General features: G+C 45.8%; 1 protein-coding gene across 1 annotated transcript in view; it reads left to right on the top strand.

The window, feature by feature from the left end:
- ice2 (interactor of little elongator complex ELL subunit 2) overlaps window positions 1–24,685 on the top strand; it is a 101,403-nt gene that overhangs the window by 35,370 nt on the left and 41,348 nt on the right. The window contains exons 9-11 of the mRNA XM_067973301.1: window positions 1,880–2,840; window positions 5,638–5,813; window positions 7,994–8,123. Of these exons, the coding sequence (XP_067829402.1) occupies window positions 1,880–2,840; window positions 5,638–5,813; window positions 7,994–8,123 (1,267 nt within the window). The remainder of the gene's footprint in view (window positions 1–1,879; window positions 2,841–5,637; window positions 5,814–7,993; window positions 8,124–24,685) is intronic.

Genomic DNA, 24,685 nt, shown 5'->3' with positions numbered 1-24,685 from the left:
CACATCTGGAGTATTGTGTGCAGTTTTGGTCTCCTTATCTGAGGAAGGATATCCTTGCCATGGAGGGAGTGCAACGAAGGTTTACCAGACTGATTCCTGGGATGGCAGGACTGACGTATGAGGAGAGATTGGGTCGACTAGGCCTATATTCACTAGAGTTTAGAAGAATGAGAGGTGATCTCATCAACACTTATAAAATTCTAACAGGACTAGACAGACAAGATGCAGGGAGGATGTTTTCCCTGGCTGGGGAGTCCATAACCGGGGTCACAGTCTCAGGATACGGGGTATGCCATTTAGAACCGAGATGAGGAGAAATTTCTTCACTCAGAGGGTGGTGAACCTGTGGAATTCTCTACCACAGAAGGCTGTGGAGGCCAAGTCATTAAATATATTCAAGAAGGAGATAGATATATTTCTTAATGCTAAAGGGATCAAGGGATATGGGGAAAAAGCGGGAACAGGATACTGAGTTAGACGATCAGCCATGATCATTTTGAATGGCGGAGCAGGCCCGAAGGGCCGAATGGCCTACTCTTGCTCCTATTTTCTATGTTTCTATATGCAAATCTGTTAGAAAGGAGACAACAAACCAGTCACATCACTCAAAATGGCTTTGAGAATATTTTAGTCCACCATTGTTCCCTCTCAGCTATCCAACAATAGGCAAAACCATGATTAAACCTGTGTTTAAACTTATCCTTTAGTGCCAAAGTTAAGCTGGAAGGCTTCGAGCCCTCTCCAAAAACGAGTCTTGTATTTGATGTTTTCCCACAGCTATCCCTCTTTGCCCGTAATCTCCCAGATTCTGTAGTCTTGAGTTTCTGCAGAATTTCCCAACGTGTATCAGAATGATCCTCTGTGAATATTGTCCTACCTTGGGGCAGAACCAGATTTCTGACTTCCTGATTTTTGCAAATTATTTTTAAAAAAGCTAAGAATTAATTTTAATTTACCTCCGTTCAGGTAAGTTTCAATTCAAACTATAATCAAGTCCTTCTCTTTTACTTTAGAGTGTGTCTGTGTGCTGCCATCTACTGTTTTTAATGTGGGAAAATGTGGGGTCATCTGGTGCAGTGATGACGCTCTGGGTACAGTAATGGGCGCTGCACTGGTGCAGTGATGGCGTTCTGGGTGCTGTAATGGGTGCCCCCTGGTACAGTAATGGGGTGCAGTGATGACGTTCTGGGTGCTGTAATGGGTGCCCCCTGGTACAGTAATGGGCTGCAGTGATGGCGTTCTGGGTACTGTAATGGGTGCCCCCTGGTACAGTAATGGGCACTCCACTGGTGCAGTAATGGCGTTCTGGGTACTGTAATGGGTGCCCCCTGGTACAGTAATGGGGTGCAGTCATAGAGTGATGGCGTTCTGGGTACAGTAATGGGTGCTCCACTGGTGCAGTGATGACGCTCTGGGTACAGCAGTGGGCGCTCCACTGGTGCAGTGATGGCGTTCTGGGTACTGTAATGGGTGCCCCCTGGTACAGTAATGGGGTGCAGTGATGGCGTTCTGGGTACAGTAATGGCTGCTCCCTGGTACAGTAATGGGGTGCAGTGATGGCGTTCTGGGTACAGTAATGGGTGCCCCCGGTACAGTAATGGGCGCTCCACTGGTGCAGTGTTGGCCTTCTGGGTACAGTAATGGGTGCCCCCGGTACAGTAATGGGCGCTCCACTGGTGCAGTGTTGGCGCTCTGGGTACTGTAATGGGTGCCCTCGGGTACAATAATGGGCTCCAATGCAATTTTAGTAATTGTGTCACGTGGTTGCTTACAAAAGAATAGATTGCCTGAACACGTTTTCATGAGGTCGGTGTATCTTCCACACTATTATATAAATTGTTCCCAGTAACAGTGCCTGTTTTCCTCTTGTTAAATATAGGTGTTCCGTTCCAGTGAGCAGAGAAGCATCAACACCTTTGAAAGCAGTGACATAGATTTTGATGCTGACTTTACTGACTTGGAGACATTTGGGTCCATTTCCTCCGGTCCGTCAAAACGGACTTCCCAAAAAGGTGCTGCTGCTAAGGCTTGTAAACGTGCGTCGATGACCAGTGACCCCCTTCCTGCATCTGTAACGGTCAAAAAACCTACTGAGGAGAAATCACTGGACATGGATATACCCAAAAAAATAATTCAGGAGAAACAGTTGCTCGCCTCGCTGTCCAAACCCAACTGTGGCAGGAAATCAAACACAGTGGAAACTATTGATTCTAAGCAGTGTCACACATCAGAGCAACAGAAGACCGACTCTATGAAAGAGAAAGGAATTGAAGCAGGCAGTGGTACATTGGCAGGCACAGATTCCGATGAAATGGCCTCTTTGAAGGGGCTGGAATCTGAAAGGGATGTTTGCTTTGGTGACAGTGATTCAGATGGTGAGCGACTGGTCATTGATACAAATTATGTCGAAGGTGGTAACGTTTGTGAGTCCATGCAAACTGTTCCAAGTGATTCCAGATCTATCGCAGAAAAGCTCGATCTTCAGGGTCCAGAAGAAATAATTCCAGATACGCCCCAGTCGCCAGGTACTGACCAAGATACACCCAGCAGCCAAACGCCAAAGTCCACTGGCCCCATGCGGAGAAGAAAGGGAGCTAAAGCCCTCTCCAAGGAATTTGATCCGGTTGGGCAGATCCTGAAAATGCAGTGTAAACTGTTATCGCCGAATCCCAAACGGCTGGTGGATCAGCCACAAATAAACCAAGAACCGAGCTCGCTGCATGGAAACCCAGCTCCAGGCCAGTTACCGCTCGATGGGAATCCTACCCCGATTCCCATTCCTGAATCCCACAATTCTGCTGCGATCCGGAAATTCAAGACTGCACAGAGCACGAGGACACGTAAAAACTTTCATTTTTTTCTGTCTAAAGTACAGTATTTCTTGGAGTCTACCATGAAGTGTGGTATATAATGTTGCATTGATATTTTAATCTCCCGTGTCATTGATATTTTAATCTCCCCTGATGCTCATGCGTCCAAGGATGCTGCTTTCTACGAACAGGAACTGTATCCCGTGTGAAACACCATGTAAACGTTGCACGTAGAGTGTTAAGACCAAGGGTAGTCCAGAGGTGAAGTGGGGTCAGAGGATGGGATAAATGGACGTGCTGAAGTATTCAGTCCATAATTTAAAGCCTTACATTCTGTCATTTTTATCTTTCTATTTTTGACCACAGCTGGGCTGCTCTGGTGAGATGTGGGTACGGGTGGGGTTGGGTCCCAAGAGGGGGAAAGGAAGGGCATCCAAAGTTCGAGCTCCCTGGATGATTAAAGATATAGAGATTAAAATGAAACAGAAAAAGGAGGATTATAATAAATGTACGGTTCATAATACAGTAGAGAACCAGGCTCAATACAGAAAGTACATGAAAAAGGAAATGAGGAGCAAAGATGTTCTTTGCGAATAGGTTAGCGGAAACATATAAATAATAAAAGGGTAGTCAAAGGAAGGGTGGGACCGATTGGGACCAAAAAGGAGATCTTCTTATGGAGGCAGAGGACATGACTGAGGTACTAAATGAATACTTCATATCGGTCTTCACTAGAGAAGAGGGTGCTGCCATTGTAGCAGTAAAGGAGGAGGTAGTAGTGATATTGGAGAGGATAAAAATAGATAAAGAGGAGGTACTTAAAAGATTGGTAATACTCAAAGTAGAAAAGTCACCCAGTCCAGATGGGATGCATCCTCGGTTACTGAGGGAAGTAAGGGTGGAAATTGCGGAGGCTCTGGCCACAATCTTCCAATCCTCCTTAGATATGGGAGTGGTGTCAGAGGATTGGAGGATTGCAAATGTTACAGCCCTGTTCAAAAAAGGGGAGAGGGATAAACCGGGCAATTACAATCAGCGTAACGTCAGTGGGGAAAACTTTGAGACAGTAATCCGGGACAAAATAAATTGGCACTTGGAAAAGTACAGGCTAATAAATGAAAGTCAGCACGGATTTGATAAAGTACATAATAGACTTGTTAGCAAAATTAAAGCCCATGGGATTAAAGGGACAGTGGCAGCGTGGGTACAAAATTGGTAAGAGACAGAAAGCAGAGAGCAGTGGTGAACGGTTGTTTTTCAGACTGGAGCCAAGTATACAGTGATGTTCCCCTGGGGTCAGTATTAGGACCACTGCTCTTTTTGATCTATATTAATGACCTGGACTTGGGTATAGAGGGAATAATTTCAAAGTTTGCAGATGACACAAAAGTCTGAAATGTAGTAAGCAGTGAGGAGAATAGTAACAGACTTCAGGAGGACATAGACAGGCTGGTGGAATGGGCAAACACACGGCAGATGAAATTTAATGCAGAGAAGTGTGAAGTGGTGCATTTTGGTAGGAAGAATGAGGAGAAGCAATATAAACTAAATGGTAGAATTTTACATGGAATTACATAGAATGTACAGCACATAAACAGGCCATTCGGCCCAACTGGTCCATGCCGTTGTTTATGCTTCACACAAGCCTCCTCCTCTCCCTATTTCATCTAACCCTATCAGAATATCCTTCTATTCCTTTCTCCCTTGTGTTTATTTAGCTTCCCCTTAAATGTTAAAGGGAGTGAATGAACAGAGAGACCTGGGGGTGTATGCACACACACACATCTTTGAAGGTGGCAGGATAAGTTGAGAAGAATAAAGCATATGGGATCCTGGGCTTTATAAACAGGCATGGATCTCAAAAGCAAGGAAGTTATGCTAAATCTTTATAAATCACTGGTTAGGCTAGTTCTGGGCACCACACTTTAGAAAGGATGTCAAGGCTTTAGAGAGGGTGCAGAAGAGATTTACTCGAATGGGAGCAGGGATAAAGGATTTCAGTTATGTGGAGAGACTGGAGAAGCTGGGGTTGTTCTCTTTAGAGCAGGGAAGGTTAAGGGGATTTAATAGAGGTGTTCAAAATCATGAACAGTTTTGGTAAAGTAAATAAAGAGAAACTGTGTTCAGTGGTGGGAGGGTCGGTAACCAGAGGATACAGATTTAAGGTGATCGGCAAAAGAACCAGAGGTGAGAATTCTTTTTACGCAGCGAGTTGTAATGCGCTGCCTGAAAGGGTGGTGGAAGCAGATTCAATAATAACTTTCAAAAGGGAATTGGATAAATACTTGAAGAGGAAACATTTACAGGGCTATGGGGAAAGAGCAGGGGAATGGGATTAAGTGGATAGCTCTTTCAAAGAGCTAGCACAATGGGCCAAATGGCCACCTTCAAATGGCTGTGTCATTCTATGATTCTAGATACAGGTAAAGTTGGGAACTTGCAGAAACAAGGTGAGGGATGATTGGGCCACCTCCTTGTACCTCCACGTTGCCAGTTTGAAGCAGTCCTGCCGATATACTCATGTGACTCCTTGTACTCACTCAGACAGTGAGGAGCAGGATACAAAAGGCACCACACCACATTAGCCCTGGGTTTATTTTCCAGCCTTTTTATAGAGTGCTTTTATTTTAGAATATTTTTCTAGCTTTCACTTATATCCTGGGGGTTGGCCAGTCATTAAGAAACTGAAGTGCTTCGTTCTGTCTATTCAGTCTAATTATAACATCAGAGAAATCGACTGAGAGCAAACTGTAACTACAGACATGCTAATAATAAGGAAATTGATGTGATTGTTGTAAAATATAGCGTGATTTGTGCCCGTGTTTAGATCTCCTTACGGAAGAGCTCCTGGACTGTGACGAAGCTGCGTCTGATTACACGGCTCCCCCTACTGGCAACGTCACCTACAAACTCTTCAGTTTGGCCAGCATGCTGCTACTCGTCCGTGGTAATGTGCAAAAAGCACAGATCAGACCACGGTCAAACAAAGGAGTGTCAAAGAAGGCAAGTGCTTCACTTCCTAACACTGCATGCTGAGGGTTAATTTATACAGTTATCAGTGGCGTGCCGCGCCCCTGGGTGCGCGGTCGGTGCCGTGCCGCGCCCCTGGGTGCGCGGTCGGTGCCGTGCCGCGCCCCTGGGTGCGCGGTCGGTGCCGTGCCGCGCCCCTGGGTGCGCGGTCGGTGCCGCGCCCCTGGGTGCGCGGTCGGTGCCGTGCCGCGCCCCTGGGTGCGCGGTCGGTGCCGTGCCGCGCCCCTGGGTGCGCGGTCGGTGCCGTGCCGCGCCCCTGGGTGCGCGGTCGGTGCCGTGCCGCGCCCCTGGGTGCGCGGTCGGTGCCGTGCCGCGCCCCTGGGTGCGCGGTCGGTGCCGTGCCGCGCCCCTGGGTGCGCGGTCGGTGCCGTGCCGCGCCCCTGGGTGCGCGGTCGGTGCCGTGCCGCTATTCTGGTTAAATACTATAAATTGTTGCATTATGAAGCCTGCACCAGATCCACTCTTTGTTTGCGAGGTTGTTTGTTTCTCTGCCGTTGTTTCGTTCCCCCAGCAGTAATTCTGAAGATGTGAATCCAGGCCAGATTACGACAGTCAACAGTATGTTAAACCTTTGTTTTCCAATTTGTAACATTTTTTTCTTTTTTTTTATATAAAGTGTTGTAATAGAAAATCGGAACACTTCTCCAGCAAAATTCTCAGAATTCTGTCATATATGTATCTTTATTTTTAATTTTGTTCCATAAAAGCTGCTGGGGGAGCTGGTCATTAAAATGTAAAAGCAATAATTATTCAGTGGACATCAATTGTTAAATGAATGTGAACCCCTTCAGTGTGGGGAATAGATCCTACTCCAGCATATCGATCAATCTCTGAACCGTTAATGATTCCAGTCATTGCGATTGGGTCAAAATTGTTTGCAGTTCTCAAACCACCATTCCGACAGCTATCTGGGCTACTGACAGGTATTGGTGACATTTAGCCTTTCAGTGAAACTTGAAGAAATCATTGTGACTATCTGATAAATTGCTGGTTCCCATTAACACTGTTTTATCCCTTTGATGTGGTAGTTTATGTATCAGTAGCATTGTCTCTACAGATTTTCTGTTTCCTGTTTATAAAGAAGGAGGAATCCATTCAGGAAAAAGGAAGCTATAAATCAGATCCGTTGAATGTTTTTAGCAGGTTCACATTGGGCGCTCAGCTTTAAATGCTGGTATAATTTATTCAAGACTGAGAATTACAGAAAATAAATCAATCACATCTTGTACTGTGTGCGGCAATACTTATTCTGGCTTTCAAAACTTAAATCATTCTAGTAAATCTCCTCTGTACCCTGTCCAAGGCCTCGACATCCTTCCTAATGTGTGGTGCCCAGAATTGGGGACACTATTCATTGGTAACCTGTATTTTCCTAAACACACAATTCACCGTGTGCATGGAAGCTAAATATTAACAGCAAAAATAGGACAGCATGTCTGGACGAGAATTAATGTTCTCACCTTAATTATTTCAACCCTCCGTTGCAGCTGTTTCTAAGCAATGTTAGAATTTTTCAAATTGCTTTGACAGATGTATAAAATTAGACAGTGTTGCTGAGCATTTTCTGTTTAAATGACTCGAAACATGACCAGGGTCACAATTGCTTCCGTCTTGGTGACAATTTGTTGGAGGTAATAATATAACTGTTGCTATATCTTCCCAGCTTCAGTAATCAGTGGTTCCTCATGCATACTCTGTGGCAGAACAGTAAGAAGGACAAGAATACAGTCGGAATTAACAATATACACATATAGTCACATAAGACATGCCTGTTAGCAGCTACAAAGTGGGATTTTGTAAGCTGAGCAAAAAGGGACTTGTTTTTCTGAAGTTACACCTGAAAGATACCAGGAGGTGATTTGCCCTAGGGGGTGGGGTACCTGAGCAGCTGCTGGAACTTCAGCAGAAACCCTGCCTGCACATGTAAAGAGGGTTTACACCAAACTTAGTGACCAAACAGGAGAACACCTGAGGACATTTTACACTCGTGTCCCAGTTAGAAGTCACTCCCTGCTTAGGCCTTTATGTGAGTTTGATTCCTGCGTCAAAAATAAAATGAACGAAGTATATGTAAACCTCAAGTAATCTATTGGAAAATAATCGAAAGACGTGACAATTGAACTTACAGATGAGCTGTGTTTGTATTTTAACAGCACGTTCCGATTTATGTGTTGCCCAAACTGGAGTATCAGTCGTCCTATGGGATAGAAGCCTTCACTGAAAGTGAAATCTGTCGGCTATGGACTGAAAGTCTCCTCAATTCGAACGCCTGGTTTTATATTGGTGAGTGCTACTTGTATTGGGCCAGTAAGGGTGCACTTTCATGTCGGTGCAAAGTGGCTTTGGTTGTGCGTTGATGTGAAGCTGGCTGCGTATCTCCAGAGTCAGGTCCCAGTCAGACTCTGGAATGGTGTGTTCCCTAGTGGTGTGAGATTCTTATCAGGGAGTCAGCTCACACCACATGGCTTGATACCACGTGGAGTATAACTGTTGCATTGTAAAGCCAAGTTTCAGTAGTGCTCAGGTAGTCTATTGAACCTCCTGGTCGCTCGATAAATTTACTGCCGAGCAAAGGATTCCATCGTGCTCTCAACACATGAACATTTACTGGTCAAAGTACAGCTCTGCATATATATCTGACTAGTAACTTATCTAACAACAATGTGACCCTTTTTTTGATTTGTGCTTTGACAGAATAGGAATTGTGTCTCTTTGTTTAATGAACCGGCTTAGTTCAGTGGTAACACTTTTGCTTCTGAGTCAGAAGATTGGGTCAGGCTTCGTGCCAGGACTTGAGCACCTAATCTAGGTTAATGCTGAGGGAGTGCTGCATTGTCAGAGGTGTCGTCTTTTAGATGAGACATTAAACTGAGGCCCCTTCAGCCTGTTCAAGTGGATGTAAAAGATTCCGTGGCGCTATTCGAAGATAGTCATAGTTGTTGAAGGACATTGCTGGAAGATTTCCTTGGTCCAGTCATCTTCAGCTGTTTCATCAACGACCTTCCCTCTGTTGTAAGGTCAGGAATGGGACTTTTGCTGATGATTCTCCAGTGTTCAGCTCCTCCCCTGATCATGAAGCAGCCCATGCCAGCCTACAGCAGCTCTTGTACAATGTCCAGGCTTGGGCTGACACGTGGCAGATAACATTCACACCAGATCAGTGATGGGCAATGTCCATCTCCAATAAGAAAAGACCCAACCATCTTCCCCTGACCTCTAACTGGACCATCATTGCTGAGTCCCCCACCATCAGCAACAACACCATGGACTAGATGATTAACTGGACCAGCTTGGCTACAAAAGCCAGTCGGGAGCTGTGGCCATCAAAGCCTCTTCATTGCTCCGGTCTGGAGTGTGATAGAATACTCACCATTCGCCTGGACGGGTGCAACTGCAGCAACAGGCAAGAAACTCGACACCATCCAGGGCAGCATAATTGATCAGTGCCCCTGCCACCTTCACCGTACCATCTACAGGACGCAACAATTCAACAAGCTTTCAGCCTCGTGACCCCCAAACAGGACCGAAGGCAGCAAAATGATGGGAGCACCAGCCTGACTTGGACTGTCCCACTCTTTCTTCATTGTGGCTGGGTCAAATCCTGGGGTTCTCAACTCTGCCATCGTGGGAACACCATCAACACAAAGACTGCAACGTTCAAAGAGAAGGCCCACCACCATCTCAGGGTGCCTAGCGATGGGCAATAAATGTAGCCTTGCTAACATTGCCCACACTCCGAGAACAAATTTTAGAAAATTAATGTTGTGCCAGGTCATTGTCCCAAAGCCAATTAATTACTTTTGAAGTATAGTCAGTGTTGCTAAGAAAGCACAGCAAGATCCCACAAACAGCATATCAGATGAATGACCAGTTAAGTTGTTTTGATGATGTTGGCTGAGGGGGGAATGTTGACCAGGGTACTGGGAGAACTCCCCCCCCCCCCCCCCCCCCTCCCCCCCCCCAGCTCTTCAAAATGCCATGGGATCTTTTATGGTCGGCTGAATAGGGACAAGCCTGTTCCGCCATTCAGTTAGATCATGGTTTATCTGTATCTTAATTCCATTCACCCATCATGGTTCTGTAACCCTTAATACCCTTATCTAACAAAAATCTATCAATCTGGTCAGTTTTGAAATTTTCAATTACCCCCCCCCCCCAGCATCAATAGCTTTTTGGGGGAGAGAATTCCAAATTTCCACTCCCCTTTGTGTGAAGAAGTGCTTCCTGACATCACCCCTGAACGGCCTGGCTCTAATATTAAAGTTATGCCCCCTTGTTCTGGATTCCCCCACGTTATGAAATAGTTTCTCTCTATCTACCCTATCAAATCCTTTAATCATCTTAAACACCTCAATTAGATCACCCCTTACTCTTCTATATTCAAGGGAATACAAACCTAGTCGATGCAACCTGTCCTCATAATTTAACCCTTTTAGCCCGACTTATGGAGTCTGGGTTTAACAGTGCATCTGAAAGACAGTACCTCTGATATATACAGGACCCCCCTCAGTACTGTATATAGATGTCAGCCCAGATCATTTTATGTGCTCAAGTCCTGGAGTAAGGACAATGTAACATTTAAAAAGTACTTAGATGTACACTTGAAGTGCTGTAACCTACAAGGCTACGGTCCCACAGCTGGCAAGTGGGGTTCGGTTGGATGGCTCTTTTCGGCCGGCACAGACACGATGGGCCGAATGGCGACCTGTGCCGTAAATTTCTGTGATTCTTGTTACAGATAAATGTGGGGATTGGTTCAATGCTGTTTCTCCAACTTGTTATTCTGTTAGTTGCCCTATTTTTTACACAAAGCAAAATTTCTAGAAATCTTTAAAAAAAATATACATATAAAAAGAAAGAGAAGGAAGGCCAGTCATTGTCAGGTTTGCTCTGACTGATAGCTTGATTTACAAGAACCTCCCAATGTGCAGCATCGGGAGACCAAATAACTTCTGCTTAGTTTTTTTTATAAACACAAGTTTTCCTAAACAACAGAAATTAGCCTTCAATTGACCTCAGGATGTGCCTGTTCAGAGGACATCCCCACCCAGAGCAGGGAGAAGATCGGGTTTCTGCTCTGGCCTGGTAGACTTTTTCGATCTCAGAGACAGGCGAGGTTAAATACTGTTCCACAGTAATGTCCCACCTGAGCAGCAAGCAGTTTTCCTCAAGGCAGTGTCTTTACACCCATTGGGAAAGGTCTAGCAAGATGGAATCTCGTCAGAGGATGCTGTTACGTCCGTGGATAGTTCACAGTCTTCTGTTCAACTTAGCCTTTATAATCCAAGCACTCCAATACTGCCTATCAGTTCCTTGGAGCAACATCAGTCCATTTGCTCAGTGTCTCCCACTGTGGGAGATTTGGTAGATTTCTTTCAGGACGAAATAGAAAGTGATGTTGATCAGCGTGTGATGCCTTCCCTGAGCCCATGTTCCACCTCCCCTCATTCCCCCATTTTTCTGCTCTCTACATATGAAGGCTGGAGTTTTCTGCATCTCCACTCATGAGCCAGTGATCATCTGCCCATTAAAGGAAATGGGCAGAACATGGTGAACTGGTGAATGCAGAAGCAGAAAAGCCCAACCCACCGAGTGACGCCACAATGCACAAGGCCTCGTCCGTTGGAGGAGGAACAAACTCTGAAGACAGGGCTGCTGGAGCTTGGCTCTTCTCCACAGATAGCAGAATTATTTTTATTAATCAGCTGCTGGTCTAGCTGCTTCTAACCTTGGTTAGACCACAGTTACAGTACTGTGCTCAGTTCTCATCTCCATATTACAAAAAGGATATAGAGGCATTAGAGAGAGTGCAAAAAAGATTTACAAGGATGATCCCAGAACGGAGAGGTTATACTGATCAGGAAAGACTGAACAGGCTGGGGCTCCTTTCTCTAGAAAAGGGAAGACTGAGAGGCGACCTGATAGAGGTCATTTACAATTATGCAGGGCTTAGATAGGGTAGGCATAGAGAAGATGTTTCCACTTGTATTTTCAGAAGACCTTTGATGAAGTTCCACATAAGAGGATAGTGTGCAAAATTAAAGCACATGGGATTGGTGGTAATATACTGGCATGGATTGAAAATTGGTTAACAGACAGGTTACACCGCACCTGGAGTACTGTGAGCAGTTCTGGGCACCGCACCTTCGGAAGGACATATTGGCCTTGGAGGGAGTGCGGCGTAGGTTTACTAGAATGATACCCGGACTTCAAGGGTTAAGTTACGAGGAGAGGTTACAGAAATTGGGGTTGTATTCTCGAGTTTAGAAGGTTAAGGGGTGCAACAGTAATGAAGAAAATAATAGCACTGAAGAGTGACAAACCCCCAGGACCAGATGGTTTCCATCCCAGGGTTTTAAAGGAAGTAGGTGAGCACATTGCAGATGCCCTAACTATAATCTTTCAAAGTTCTCTAGATTCAGGAACTGTCCCTCTAGATTGGAAAATTGCACATGTCACTCCGCTTTTTAAGAGAGGAGAGAGAGGGAAACCAGGGAATTATAGACCAGTTAACCTAACATCTGTTGTGGGGAAAATGTTGGAGTCTATAATTAAGGATAGGGTGACTGAACACCTCGAGAATTTTCAGTTAATCAGGGAGAGCCAGCATGGATTTGTGAAAGGTAGGTCGTGCCTGACAAACCTGATTGAATTTTTTGAAGAGGTGACTAAAATAGTGGACAGGGGAATGTCAATGGATGTTATTTATATGGACTTCCAGAAGGCATTTGATAAGGTCCCACATAAGAGACTGTTAGCTAAGATAGAAGCCCATGGAATCAAGGGAAAAGTACGGACTTGGTTAGGAAGTTGGCTGAGCGAAAGGCGACAGAGAGTAGGGATAATGGGAAGGTACTCACATTGGCAGGATGTATATCCCACAGGGATCTGTCTTGGGGCCTCAATTATTCACAATATTTATTAACGACTTAGATGAAGGCATAGAAAGTCTCATATCTAAGTTTGCCGATGACACAAAGATTGGTGGCATTGTAAGCAGTGCAGATGAAAACATAAAATTACAAAGCGATATTGATAGATTAGGTGAATGGGCAAAACTGTGGCAAATGGAATTCAATGTAGACAAATGTAAGGTCATCCACTTTGGATCAAAAAAGGATAGAACAGGGTACTTTCTAAATGGTAAAAAGTTAAAAACTGTGGATGTCCAAAGGGACTTAGGGATTCAGGTACATAGATCATTGAAGTGTCATGAACAGGTGCAGAAAATAATCAAGATGGCTAATGGAATGCTGGCCTTTATATCTAGAGGACTATAGTACAAGGGGGCAGAAGTTATGCTGCAGCTATACAAAACCCTGGTTAGACTGCACCTGGAGTACTGTGAGCAGTTCTGGGCACCGCACCTTCGGAAGGATATATTGGCCTTGGAGGGAGTGCAGCGTAGGTTTACTAGAATGATACCCGGACTTCAAGGGTTAAGTTACGAGGAGAGATTACACAAATTGGGGTTGTATTCTCGAGTTTAGAAGGTTAAGGGGTGATCTGATTGAAGTTTATAAGATATTAAGGGGAACGGATAGGGTGGATAGAGAGAAACTATTTCCGCTGGTTGGGGATTCTAGGAGTAGGGGGCACAGTCTAAAAATTAGAGCCAGACCTTTCAGGGGCGAGATTAGAAAACATTTCTACACACAAAGGGTGGTAGAAGTTTGGAACTCTCTTCCGCAAACAGCAATTGATACTAGCTCAATTGCTAAATTTAAATCTGCGATAGATAGCTTTTTGGCAACCAAAGGTATTAAGGGATATGGGCCAAAGGCAGGTATATGGAGTTAGATCACAGATCAGCCATGATCTTATCAAATGGCGGAGCAGGCACGAGGGGCTGAATGGCCTACTCCTGTCCTATGTTCCTATGAAACAGAGTAGGAATAAATGGGTCTTTTTCAGGGTGGTCGGCAATGACTAGTGGGGTACCGCAGGGATCAGTGCTTGGGCCCCAGCTATTCACAATATATGTCAATGATTTGGATGAGGGAACCAAATGTAATATTTCCAAGTTTGCTGACAACACAAAACTAGGTGGGATCGTGAGTTGTGAGGAGGATGCAAAGAGGCTTCAAGGCGATTTAGACAAGTTGAGTGAGTGAGAAAATACATGGCAGATGCAGTATAATGTGGATAAATGTGAAGTTATCCACTTTGGAAGGAAAAACAGAAAGGCAGAGTATTATTTAAATGGTGATAGATTGGGAAATGTTGATGTACAAAGTGACCTGGGTGTCCTTGTACACCAGTCACTGAAAGCAAACATGCAGGTGCAGCAAACAGTTAGGAAGGCAAATGGTATGTTGGCCTTCATTGCAAGAGCATTTGAGTACAGGAGCAAGGATGTCTTACTGCAGTTATACAGGGCCTTGGTGAGAGCACACCTGGAGAATTGTGTGCAGTTTTGGTCTCCTTACCTAAGAGAGGATATACTTGCCATAGAGGGAGTGCGGCAAAGGTTCAACAGACTGATTCCTGGGATGGCAGGATTGTCGTACGAGGAGGGATTGGGTCGACTCGGCCTGTATTCACTCGAGTTTAGAAGAATGAGAGGGGATCTTGTTGAAACGTATAAAATTCTGTCAGGGCTCGACAGACTGGATGCAGGGAGGGTGTTTCCCCTGGCTGGGGGTTCCAGAACGAGGGGTCACAGTCTCAGGATACGGGGTAGGACATTTAGGACCGAGATGAGGAGAAATTTCTTCACTCAGAGGGTGGTGAACCTGTGGAATTCTCTACCACAGAAGGCTGTGGAGGCCAAGTCACTGAATATATTTAAGAAGGAGCTAGATAGATTTCTAGACACAAAAGGCATCAAGGGGTATGGGGAGAGAACAGGAATATGGTATTGAGATAGAGGATCAGCCATGATCATGTTGAATGGTGGAGCAGGCTCGAAGGGCCGAATGTCCCACTCCTGCTCCTATTTTCTTTGTTTCTATGTGGGGAATCCAAAACTAAGTGCTATAAATAGAAGTTGGTCACTAATAAATCCAATAAAGAATTCAGGAGAAACTTCTTTGTTCAGAGGGTGGTGAGAATGTGGAACTCACCATCACAGAGTAGTTAAGGTGAATAGCACAGATGCATTTAAGGGGAAGCTGGATAAACACATGAGGGAGAAAGGAATAGAAGGATATGGTGATAGGGTGAGATGAACTAGGGAGGGAGGAGGCTCATGTGAAGCTTAAACACTGGCATAGACCAGTTGGGCCGAATGGCCTGTTTCTGTGCTGTACATTTGATGCAATTACTGCTGTATCCCCACACGGTAAAAGACAGGTGGAGACCTCTTTGCAGTAACCTTGCACGCTCCATCTTTCTCAGACCTTTGTCAGTCTTGTCTGTTGTGGGATGAGGATGAGAATATGCAGGAAAAGAACATGTTGGAAACTGTCTGAGTGGAGCTGCGTTTATAAAGAAAGAACTTGCATTTATATCACACATTTTACGACTTAAAGATGTCACAAAGCACTTCACAGCCAATGAAGTTCCTTTGTAGTGTAGGAATACAAGCTGATGATTGGAATGTACAAGGTATCACTGGGGGAGGGGAGGGCGGTGTCTGCTCTTCTCTGGACTCCTGCAGTTCAAATTTTACCGTTTCTCCCAATTCCGCACCATCCACCTTAAGTTGGAAAGCACCCAGGTCCAGCACGTGCCAGATTTCATGAGCATCCTTCAGGCCCTGTCCCAGTGAGAAGTCGACTACTCGGGATGCTATCCTGGGCGGGGCAGGGGGAGGTGCTCTCTCCATGTACCTGAGCGCTTTCATCTCGCTGTACGATAGTTGAAAGATGCCTATTGAAGTAGTCTCTCCCCTCGATGGTAATAGAGCATCCATGAATATTAAAGAACAGAAATTTGTTGACTGACGTGATTTAAGTTGTTAGCATCTTCGGTATGTTGTGTTCTGGAGTGGGTTTGAATCTCAGTCCCAATCATGTGTATGTTGCTACAGTCTCTGCCTTTCAGAGCCATTCGTTTCATGGCTGTTGCTCTCTCACTTCTTGTAGGCTATATGTCCGTTGCATCTAGACAGACCTTCCCTAGTTCTAAACTGGGCCTCAGTGCAGTTCCTAGTAAATGACTGAACCCCCCTGTTCACATATCTTCAAACAAGTTACCTCTCCTCCTCCAAGACGCCCATCTTTGACCAAACTTTTGGTCACCTGTTCTGATATCTCCTTATGTGGCTCGGTGTCAAATTTTGTTTGATAATCGCCCCTATGAAGCACCTTGGAACGTTTTACTATGTTAAAGTCGCTATATAAATGCAAGTTGTTGTTGTATCAGTAAAAGTGACCTTGAAGCTGTTGGATTGTTGTAAAAACCCATCTGGTCCATTAATGTCCTTTAGGGAAGGAAACCTGCCGTCCTTACCCACTCTGGGCCTATTCATGACTCCAGTCCCACACCAAAGTAGTTGACTCTTAAGCACTCTCTGAAGTGGCCAGCAAGCCACTCAGTTGTATCAAACCACTACCACCTTCTCAGGGCAACTAGGGCTGGGCTATAAACGCCATCGACACCCACATACCGAGAACAAATAAATTATAAAAAACCAGGAGTTCTGCAGTTGAGGTAGTTATTTGTGCCCTAATGTAAGAAGAACCAAAGCAGCTCAGTGACTCGGTAACATGTAGCTGGTGGGGGTGCTTTCCACTGCTACCATCTGGATACTGGATGTTGTAGGGGTTCAGGTAAAGGCCCTCCCACTGCCACTTCCTCACATCTGGTTCCTGTTGACTGCCTGTGAGTCAGCTAGTCGGAGTACTCCCAGTACGTTTATCTAACCTCACGGTTTCACTTTGCCAAGACACAGGACGATGTTTTGTGAAGAGCTGTCTTGGCGGAGGTTGGAGTTCCTCAGCTAGGGTCTCGCTCATCAATATTTGATATCGCTCTTTGAGTGTGAAGAATATCAGAATGACCATGTGATAGACATCCCTCACCAACCACAAACCCATCCGAGCATCTCCCCAGGATCTGTTAGGTTTGTTTTACTACGTTAAAGGCACAATATAATTGCAAGTTGATGATATTTTGGTTACAGATGGTAGGATGCAGTCAGTAGAGAATAGCTCCAGGTCTAAATTTTTTTTTGGGTGCAGGTCTTGGGGCTTTATATAAGGCAGGAGATCATATCTGTTGCTGCCAAGAATTAGATCACAATACAAATTTTTACAGGTCTGCTTAGTTGATGATTTTCCCAGAGCCACCTAAGGTTGGCCAAATCCCAGCGTTGTGTGAAGGAGACAGAACATTGGAAGAATGAGTAAGACCCTACAAGATAGGTCATCTAGATCTCCCATCCCTTCCCATTGGTGCAACTCCAGGTTCTCCCAATTTGCCTTGTACGCTGTAGCCTGCCTCAGTCCTTCATTCAACAGAACCAGAGGGAAGCCATCAGACACATACAACAACAACTTGCATTTATATAGCGCCTTTAACATAGTATAAAACATCCCAAGGCGCTTCACAGGAGCATTATCAAACAAAATTTGACACTGAGCCACATGAGATATTAGGACAGGTGATCAAAAGCTTGGTCAAGAGGTAGGTTTTAAGGAGCGTCTTAAAGGAGGAGAGAGAGGTAGAGAGGCGGATTTGGCAAGAAAGAAAATTCCAGCTTGAGGATAACCAGAATGACACTGGGGTTAAGAGGGTTAAATTATGAGGACAGGTTGCATAAATATGGCTTGTGTTCCCTTGAATCTAGAAGATTAAGAGGTGATCTGATCGAGGTTTTCAAAATGTTAAAAGAATTTGATAGGAAATAGTTTCTCTGTATCTACCCTGTGATGGGGAATCGAGAACGAGAGGACATAACCTTAAAATTACACCTAGTCCATTTAGTGGAGAAATCAGGAAGGATCTTTTCACGCAAAGGGCAGTGGAAACCAGGAATTTTCTGCCCCTAAAGACTGCGGATTCTGGGGGACAATTGGAGCTTTCAAAACTGAGATCGCTCGGCATCTGCGCTGCACCCCCTCCAAGGCCAATATATCCTTCGAGGTACGGTGCCCAAAACTGAACGCAGTCTCCAGGTGGAGACCGAACAAGGCTGTGTACAACTGAAGCATCACTGCTTCCCTTTTGCACGCCAGCCCCCTTGAGATAAAGGCCAACATTCCATTAGCCCTTTTAGACCTGTCTACTGGCTTGAACTGATTTGTGTACTTGGACTCCAAAATCTCTCTGCTCCTCCACAGTTCCTAGTTTCTCACCATTTAGAAAATACTCCGATTTATCTTTCTGAAACTCCATCAGTCATAGTTTTGCCCACTCATAGTTTCCTAACTTAATGCCATCTGCAAACTTGGATATACAATCTCTATTCCTTCATCCAATTAATTAATAAATATGGTGAAAAGCTGAGACTCCAGTACAGATCCCTGGGGAACACCATTTGTCACATCTTGTCAGAGTACGTACCCATATCCCTACTCTCTGTCTCCTACCTCCCAACCAGCTTCTAATAACCTTTTCTGTGGAACCTTATGGAATGCCTTCTGGAATAGAGGCACTATTACACACATATAAAAATTCATTAGGAAAGGGAATAAGACCAGAGGACTGGCGGACAGCGAATGTTAATCCCAGATTTAAAAAGGGAGGTAGAACAAGTCCAGGGAACTATAGACCAATTAGCTTAACATCGGTGGTAGGAAAGATAATGGAATCTTTACTCAAAGATGTAATAGAAAAAATCTAGAAATCAAAAATATAATAAAGAATAGTCAGCACGGATTTCAAAAGGGAAGTCATGCTTGACGAACCTTATTGAATTCTTTGAAGAAGTAACAAAGTGTAGACAAGGGTAATGCAGTAATGATGTAATATATTTAGATTTTCAAAAGGCCTTCGATAAGGTACCGCATTGTAGACTCATGACGAAGGTCAGAGCATGTGGAGTCAGGGGACAGGTAGCAGAATGGGGAGCAAGCTGGCTACAAAATAAAGAGCAGGGGTTAAGGGTAGTTACTCAAACTGGCAAAAGGTGGGAAGTGGTGTTATACAGAGATCGGTGCTGGGACCAGTTGTTCACAATTTACATCAACGATTTGGACTCGGGAATTGGAAGTACAATTTCAAAATTTGTAGACGACACCAAATTGGTGGGTTCAGTTAATACAAAGGAGGAATGCGACAAAATACAGGAAGACGTTAATAAACTTGCAGAATGGGTGTGTAATTGGCAAATGAATTTCAATATAGATAAATGTGAGGTGGTGCATTTTGGTACGAAGAATAAGGAGGTCACACACTGCTTGGATAATAGACTAAACTGGATAGAGGAGCAGAGGGACTTCTGGGTACAGATATACAAATCATTAAAAGTAGCGATGCAGGTTAATAAGTCCATTTAAAAAAAAAAGGCAAACCAAGCACTGGGGTTCATTTCTAGAGGGATAGAATTGAAAAGCAGAGAAGTTATGTTAAACTTGCATAGAACCTTGGTTAGACCACACTTGGAGAACTGTGCACAATTCTAGTCTCTATATCCTTTTTTTTAAAAAAAATATGGAGGCATTGGAAAAGATGCAAGAAAGATTCTTGCCAGAACTAAGAGAATATACTCATCAGAAAATGCTAGTCAGACTGGAGCTGTTTTCTCTGGAAAAGAGAAGGCTGAGGGGTGACCTGATAGAGGTCTTTACGATAATGAAAGGTTTTGTTAGGGTAGACGTAGAGAAAATGTTTCCACTTGTGGGGGAGACCAAAACTAGAGGTCATAAATATAAGATAGTCATTAATAAATCCAATCGGGAATTCAGGAGAAACTTCTTTACTCAGAGAGTGGTTAGAATGTGGAACTCGCTACAGCATGGAGTGGTTGAGGCAAATAGCAAAGATGCATTTAAGGTGAAGCTAGATAAACACATGAGGGAGAAAGGAATAGAAGGATATGCTGATAGGGTGAGATGAAGTAGGGAGGGAGGAGGCTTGTGTGGAGCATAAACATCGGCATGGACCAGTTGGGCCGAATGGCCTGTTTCTGTGCTGTAGACTCGATGATGGAAATCCCTGTAGATCACATCCATAAACACTCCTTTGTCAACCTTACTAGTGACCTGAAAATATTCAACTAGATTAGTCAGACATGACTTACCTTTAACAAAGCCATGCTGGCTCTCTCTGGTCACCTAATACTTGGATGTTCATTTCTGACTGAACCCACCTTACACGGGAGTGACGATATCTGAGCTGGCTTCCCTCTCACTTTACTCAATCTCAGACTACTCGCAACTAAGTGACACTCTAAGCTCTGCCTGTAACGGGCTGGTGTAGCCACCATTTAGCTTCTAACCTCTGCCACTCAGTCCTTGCAGGACCTTGTACCCGTTCCTCTGACACTTGCTGGGGAAAAGTTCTTGCAGAAGAAGCAGAGAGAAAATAAAAATCTTCTGATTAACAGAGACCAAGACGGCTTACTTCTCCCAAAGACAAAGGAAAACTCTGCTTCTGAGTGACCCATGTGTCAGAAGGCCTCACCCCTTTTGTACCAATCATCCCCAACAAGTCAGTACTGAAGCATGTTTCTCTGGTCAGGTCGGCTCCACCTCCTCTCTTACCCCCTGCCCCCCCCCCACTTACAGCCTGACCTTTAACAACGGGACCCAGACAAATATAAGGGGTCATGACCTGTTTATGACCCACTAAGTGCTTCTTCCCTGGACCAGAACCAGGGATAATGATTTTACGACTTAATTGCTTAAATTAAACATTGAAAACAGGCTTCCAACAGTTGAATGCCCTATTGTGTGGGCATCCTTGGGCAGTTTACAGGTATTTCCCTCACCGATCTCGAACCCTTCAGGAAATATACAAATCACTGTTTGTACAATGGGCCAGGGTCAGTTCCTCAGTTCGGGGAGGGGGTTAACTGTGGGCCAGGATCAGTTCCCTAGTTCGGGGAGGGGGTTAACTGTGGGCCAGGATCAGTTCCCTAGTTCGGGGAGGGGGTTAACTGTGGGCCAGGATCAGTTCCCTAGTTCGGGGAGGGGGTTAACTGTGGGCCAGGATCAGTTCCCTAGTTCGGGGAGGGGGTTAACTGTGGGCCAGGATCAGTTCCCCAGTTCGGGGAGGGGGTTAACTGTGGGCCAGGATCAGTTCCCTAGTTCGGGGAGGGGGTTAACTGTGGGCCAGGATCAGTTTCCCAGTTTGGAGAGGGGGTGAACTGTGGGCCAGGATCAGTTCCCCAGTTCGGGGAGGGGGTTAACTGTGGGCCAGGATCAGTTCCCCAGTTCGGGGAGGGGGTTAACTGTGGGCCAGGGTCAGTTCCTCAGTTTGGGGAGGGGGTTAACAGTGGGCCAGGATCAGTTCCTCAGTTTGGGGAGGGGGTTAACAGTGGGCCAGGGTCAGTTCCTCAGTTCGGGGAGGGGGTTAACAGTGGGCCAGGGTCAGTTCCTCAGTTTGGGGAGGGGGTTAACAGTGGGCCAGGGTCAGTTCCTCAGTTTGGGGAGGGGGTTAACAGTGGGCCAGGGTCAGTTCCTCAGTTTGGGGAGGGGGTTAACAGTGGGCCAGGGTCAGTTCCTCAGTTTGGGGAGGGGGTTAACTGTGGGCCAGGGTCAGTTCCTCAGTTTGGGGAGGGGGTTAACTGTGGGCCAGGATCAGTTCCCCAGTTCGGGGAGGGGGTTAATTGTGGACCAGGGTCAGTTCCTCAGTTTGGGGAGGGGGTTAACTGTGGGCCAGGATCAGTTCCCCAGTTCGGGGAGGGGGTTAACAGTGGACCAGGGTCAGTTCCTCAGTTCGGGGAGGGGGTTAACAGTGGACCAGGGTCAGTTCCTCAGTTCGGGGAGGGGGTTAACAGTGGGCCAGCAACAATTTCCTTGACCAATAGGGAGGGGGTGGCCAGGGGCCAGGATGCTGCTCATGTTGGGGGTGAACAGCTGGTCATTGGGGGGGCTGTGGGGAGCTTGTGGGAGTCTAAATAATCTCATTTGGGGGAGTGTGGAATGTGATGGGAAGGCCAGGGGCTGGGGTCCAAATGGCTTCTCATGTGGGTGGGTTTCAGAGGATGAGATGCCCTGATACAAGCCACCTGAGTTCCAAAAAACCTCTTTCCTTGAAAGATTTCTGAGTACTGTGGTAGTGCTGAGAAGATTTGATCCCGTTCTTACCTGTGCCATCTCTTTGAAAGATCTATCCAATTAGTCCCATTCCCCTGCTCTTTCTCCATAGCCCTGTAATTTTTTTCTCTACAAGTATTTATCCAATTCCCTTTTGAAAGTTATTATTGAATCTGCTTCCACCGCCCTTTCAGGCAGCACATTCCAGATCATAACAACTCACTGCGTAAAAAAATGTTTCCTCATGTCGCCTCTGGCTCTTTTGCCAATTACCTTAAATCTGTGTCCTCTGGTTACCGACCCTTCTGCCACTGGAAACAGTTTCTCCTTATTTACTCTGTCAAAACCGTTCATGATTTTGAACACCTCGATCAAATCTCCTCTTAACCTTCTCTGTTCTAAGGAGAACAACCCCAGCTTCTCCAGTCTCTCCACATAACTGAAGTCCCTCATCCCTGGGACCATTCTAGTAAATCTCTTCTGCACCCTCTCTAAGGCCTTGACATCCTTCCTAAAGTGTGGTGCCCAGATTTGGACACAATACTCCAGCTGAGGCCTAACCAGTGTTTTATAAAGGTTTAGCATAACTTCCTTGCTTTTGTACTCTATGCCTCTATTAATAAAGCCATGGATCCCATATGCTTGTTTAACAGCCTTCTCAACTTGTGCTGCCACCTTCAAAGATTTGTGTATGTGCACCCCCCACCAGGTGTCGCTGTCCCCCTTTGAAATTGTACCATTTAGTTTATATTGCCTCTCCTCATTCTGCCTATTTGTGAGGTAATGCCGCTCTTCACCCATCTCTGGTTGCCCTGCAAAGCTCTTCGAATGCTCCCTAGTGATTATACAATTGAGTGGCTTCATTGGTCACTTCAGAGGGCATTGAGTCCATCCACATAATGTGGGATTGGAGTCAGACCGGGTAGAGACGGCAGTTTCCAATCCCTGAAGGACATTAGTGAACCAGTTGAGATGTTTATGACAATCCAGTGACGCTCATGGTCATTTTCCAGGTGCCAGACTCCAGACTCGTGGATGAGCCACTGTGTTTCATGTTAAGCCTTGGCCTGGCTGCTGATGGTTTGCAGGAATTTGTTTGAATGCAGTTTCCTACTTGTAGTGCAGAGGGTTACCAACTCTAGTTGGACGTATTCCTGGAGGTTTCATCACATGACCTCCTTGCGCCATCTGTCCCGCCCAATCAAACGTCCTCTTTTCCCCATTGCCAACATTTTTATAACTAACACACAGAAGTTTTCAAAGAAATCTTTAATTCCTGGAGACTCCAGGACAATCCTGGAGGATTGGCAAGTAGTACAATGAAACCTGTAAATTACGGACACCTCATCGACTAGCATCACCGGTCCTTTTCTGGAGGTCTTATTCTCAAAATGGTGATTGTTATGTACAGTAAAAAAAAAATTCTCAACAATCTTGAAGAACCAGCTGAGATTCTGATCAGCTAATCAGCAGCAACAATGCTAAGAACTGAAATTTGGAAGTAGATATAACAACAAAACTGACGTGTACAGTCCCTGTACAGTGAAACCTGTTCCTAACCTCACACTCAGACAGCGGACAAACGTCCTGCGTGGGGTCGTGTGTGTGCGCATCTTGTGGGTCTGCGTGGGGTCGTGCGCGCGGGCCCATCTTGTGGGGTCGTGCGCGCGGGCCCATCTTGTGGGGTCGTGCGCGCGGGCCCATCTTGTGGGGTCGTGCGCGCGGGCCCATCTTGTGGGGTCGTGCGCGCGGGCCCATCTTGTGGGGTCGTGCGCGCGCGCCCATCTTGTGGGGTCGTGCGCGCGCGCCCATCTTGTGGGGTCGTGCGCGCGCGCCCATCTTGTGGGGTCGTGCGCGCGCGCCCATCTTGTGGGGTCGTGCGCGCGCGCCCATCTTGTGGGGTCGTGCGCGCGCGCCCATCTTGTGGGGTCGTGCGCGCGCGCCCATCTTGTGGGGTCGTGCGCGCGCGCCCATCTTGTGGGGTCGTGCGCGCGCGCCCATCTTGTGGGGTCGTGCGCGCGCCCGTGTGTGCGTATCTTGTGGCGTGCGTTGTCAACAAGGTTGCTGATGGAAGCAGGGACAGCGGCCGTCTGCAATTCAAACCCCGATGCCGACATTGAGAGAAAAGAATAGAGTACCAATCCATCGATCATCACGATCCTCAGACTCAGATACAGTCCGTACTTTGAACATTTTAAAGTGAGACGTCAGGCTGTGTCCTGTGTTTTAAGGCGTAAAAGGGCTTGATGCTTTGAAGGCTGTCCGTAGTTTGAGATTTGTGAGTGTCCCTAGTTTCAGAGTGCCTCTTGTATATTTTACCATGCAAGTTATTTGGGGGTCTCAATAAGTGGCTGTTTTTTGGGAGTGTTGTTTATACAGGTTTCACTGTACGGTGATACATCCTGTATTACCAAAAAAAAACACAATCAAGTTTAACAACATAAAACATCAGGCATTACTCGTGTGATAGTTTTTTGGATAACTGTACCACCAGTGTAGTACTGTGCTAGACAGAACGTCCCCAGATGGGTTCCTAGTTTGTGCTAAATTCTGCTGATGTCAGCTGGGGCAGTAGGAGGCGTGCTGGTGGGGGGCTTCGAGCAGCAATCTCACTCCTGAACCGCTGTCCAACGATTGCCCTCCCTCCGTCACACGCGTGTTGATGATGTGTGTAGACGGCATTGGGCTCAGTTGTAAAACTCGCTGTAATCAGATACCCCGCCAACACTCTCTGCCCAGGCTCACATGGAAAGAATG

Source organism: Heptranchias perlo, chromosome 38 (assembly GCF_035084215.1).
Source record: "Heptranchias perlo isolate sHepPer1 chromosome 38, sHepPer1.hap1, whole genome shotgun sequence".
Taxonomy (NCBI): domain Eukaryota; kingdom Metazoa; phylum Chordata; class Chondrichthyes; order Hexanchiformes; family Hexanchidae; genus Heptranchias; species Heptranchias perlo.
This window is presented reverse-complemented; position numbering and strand designations above follow the sequence as displayed.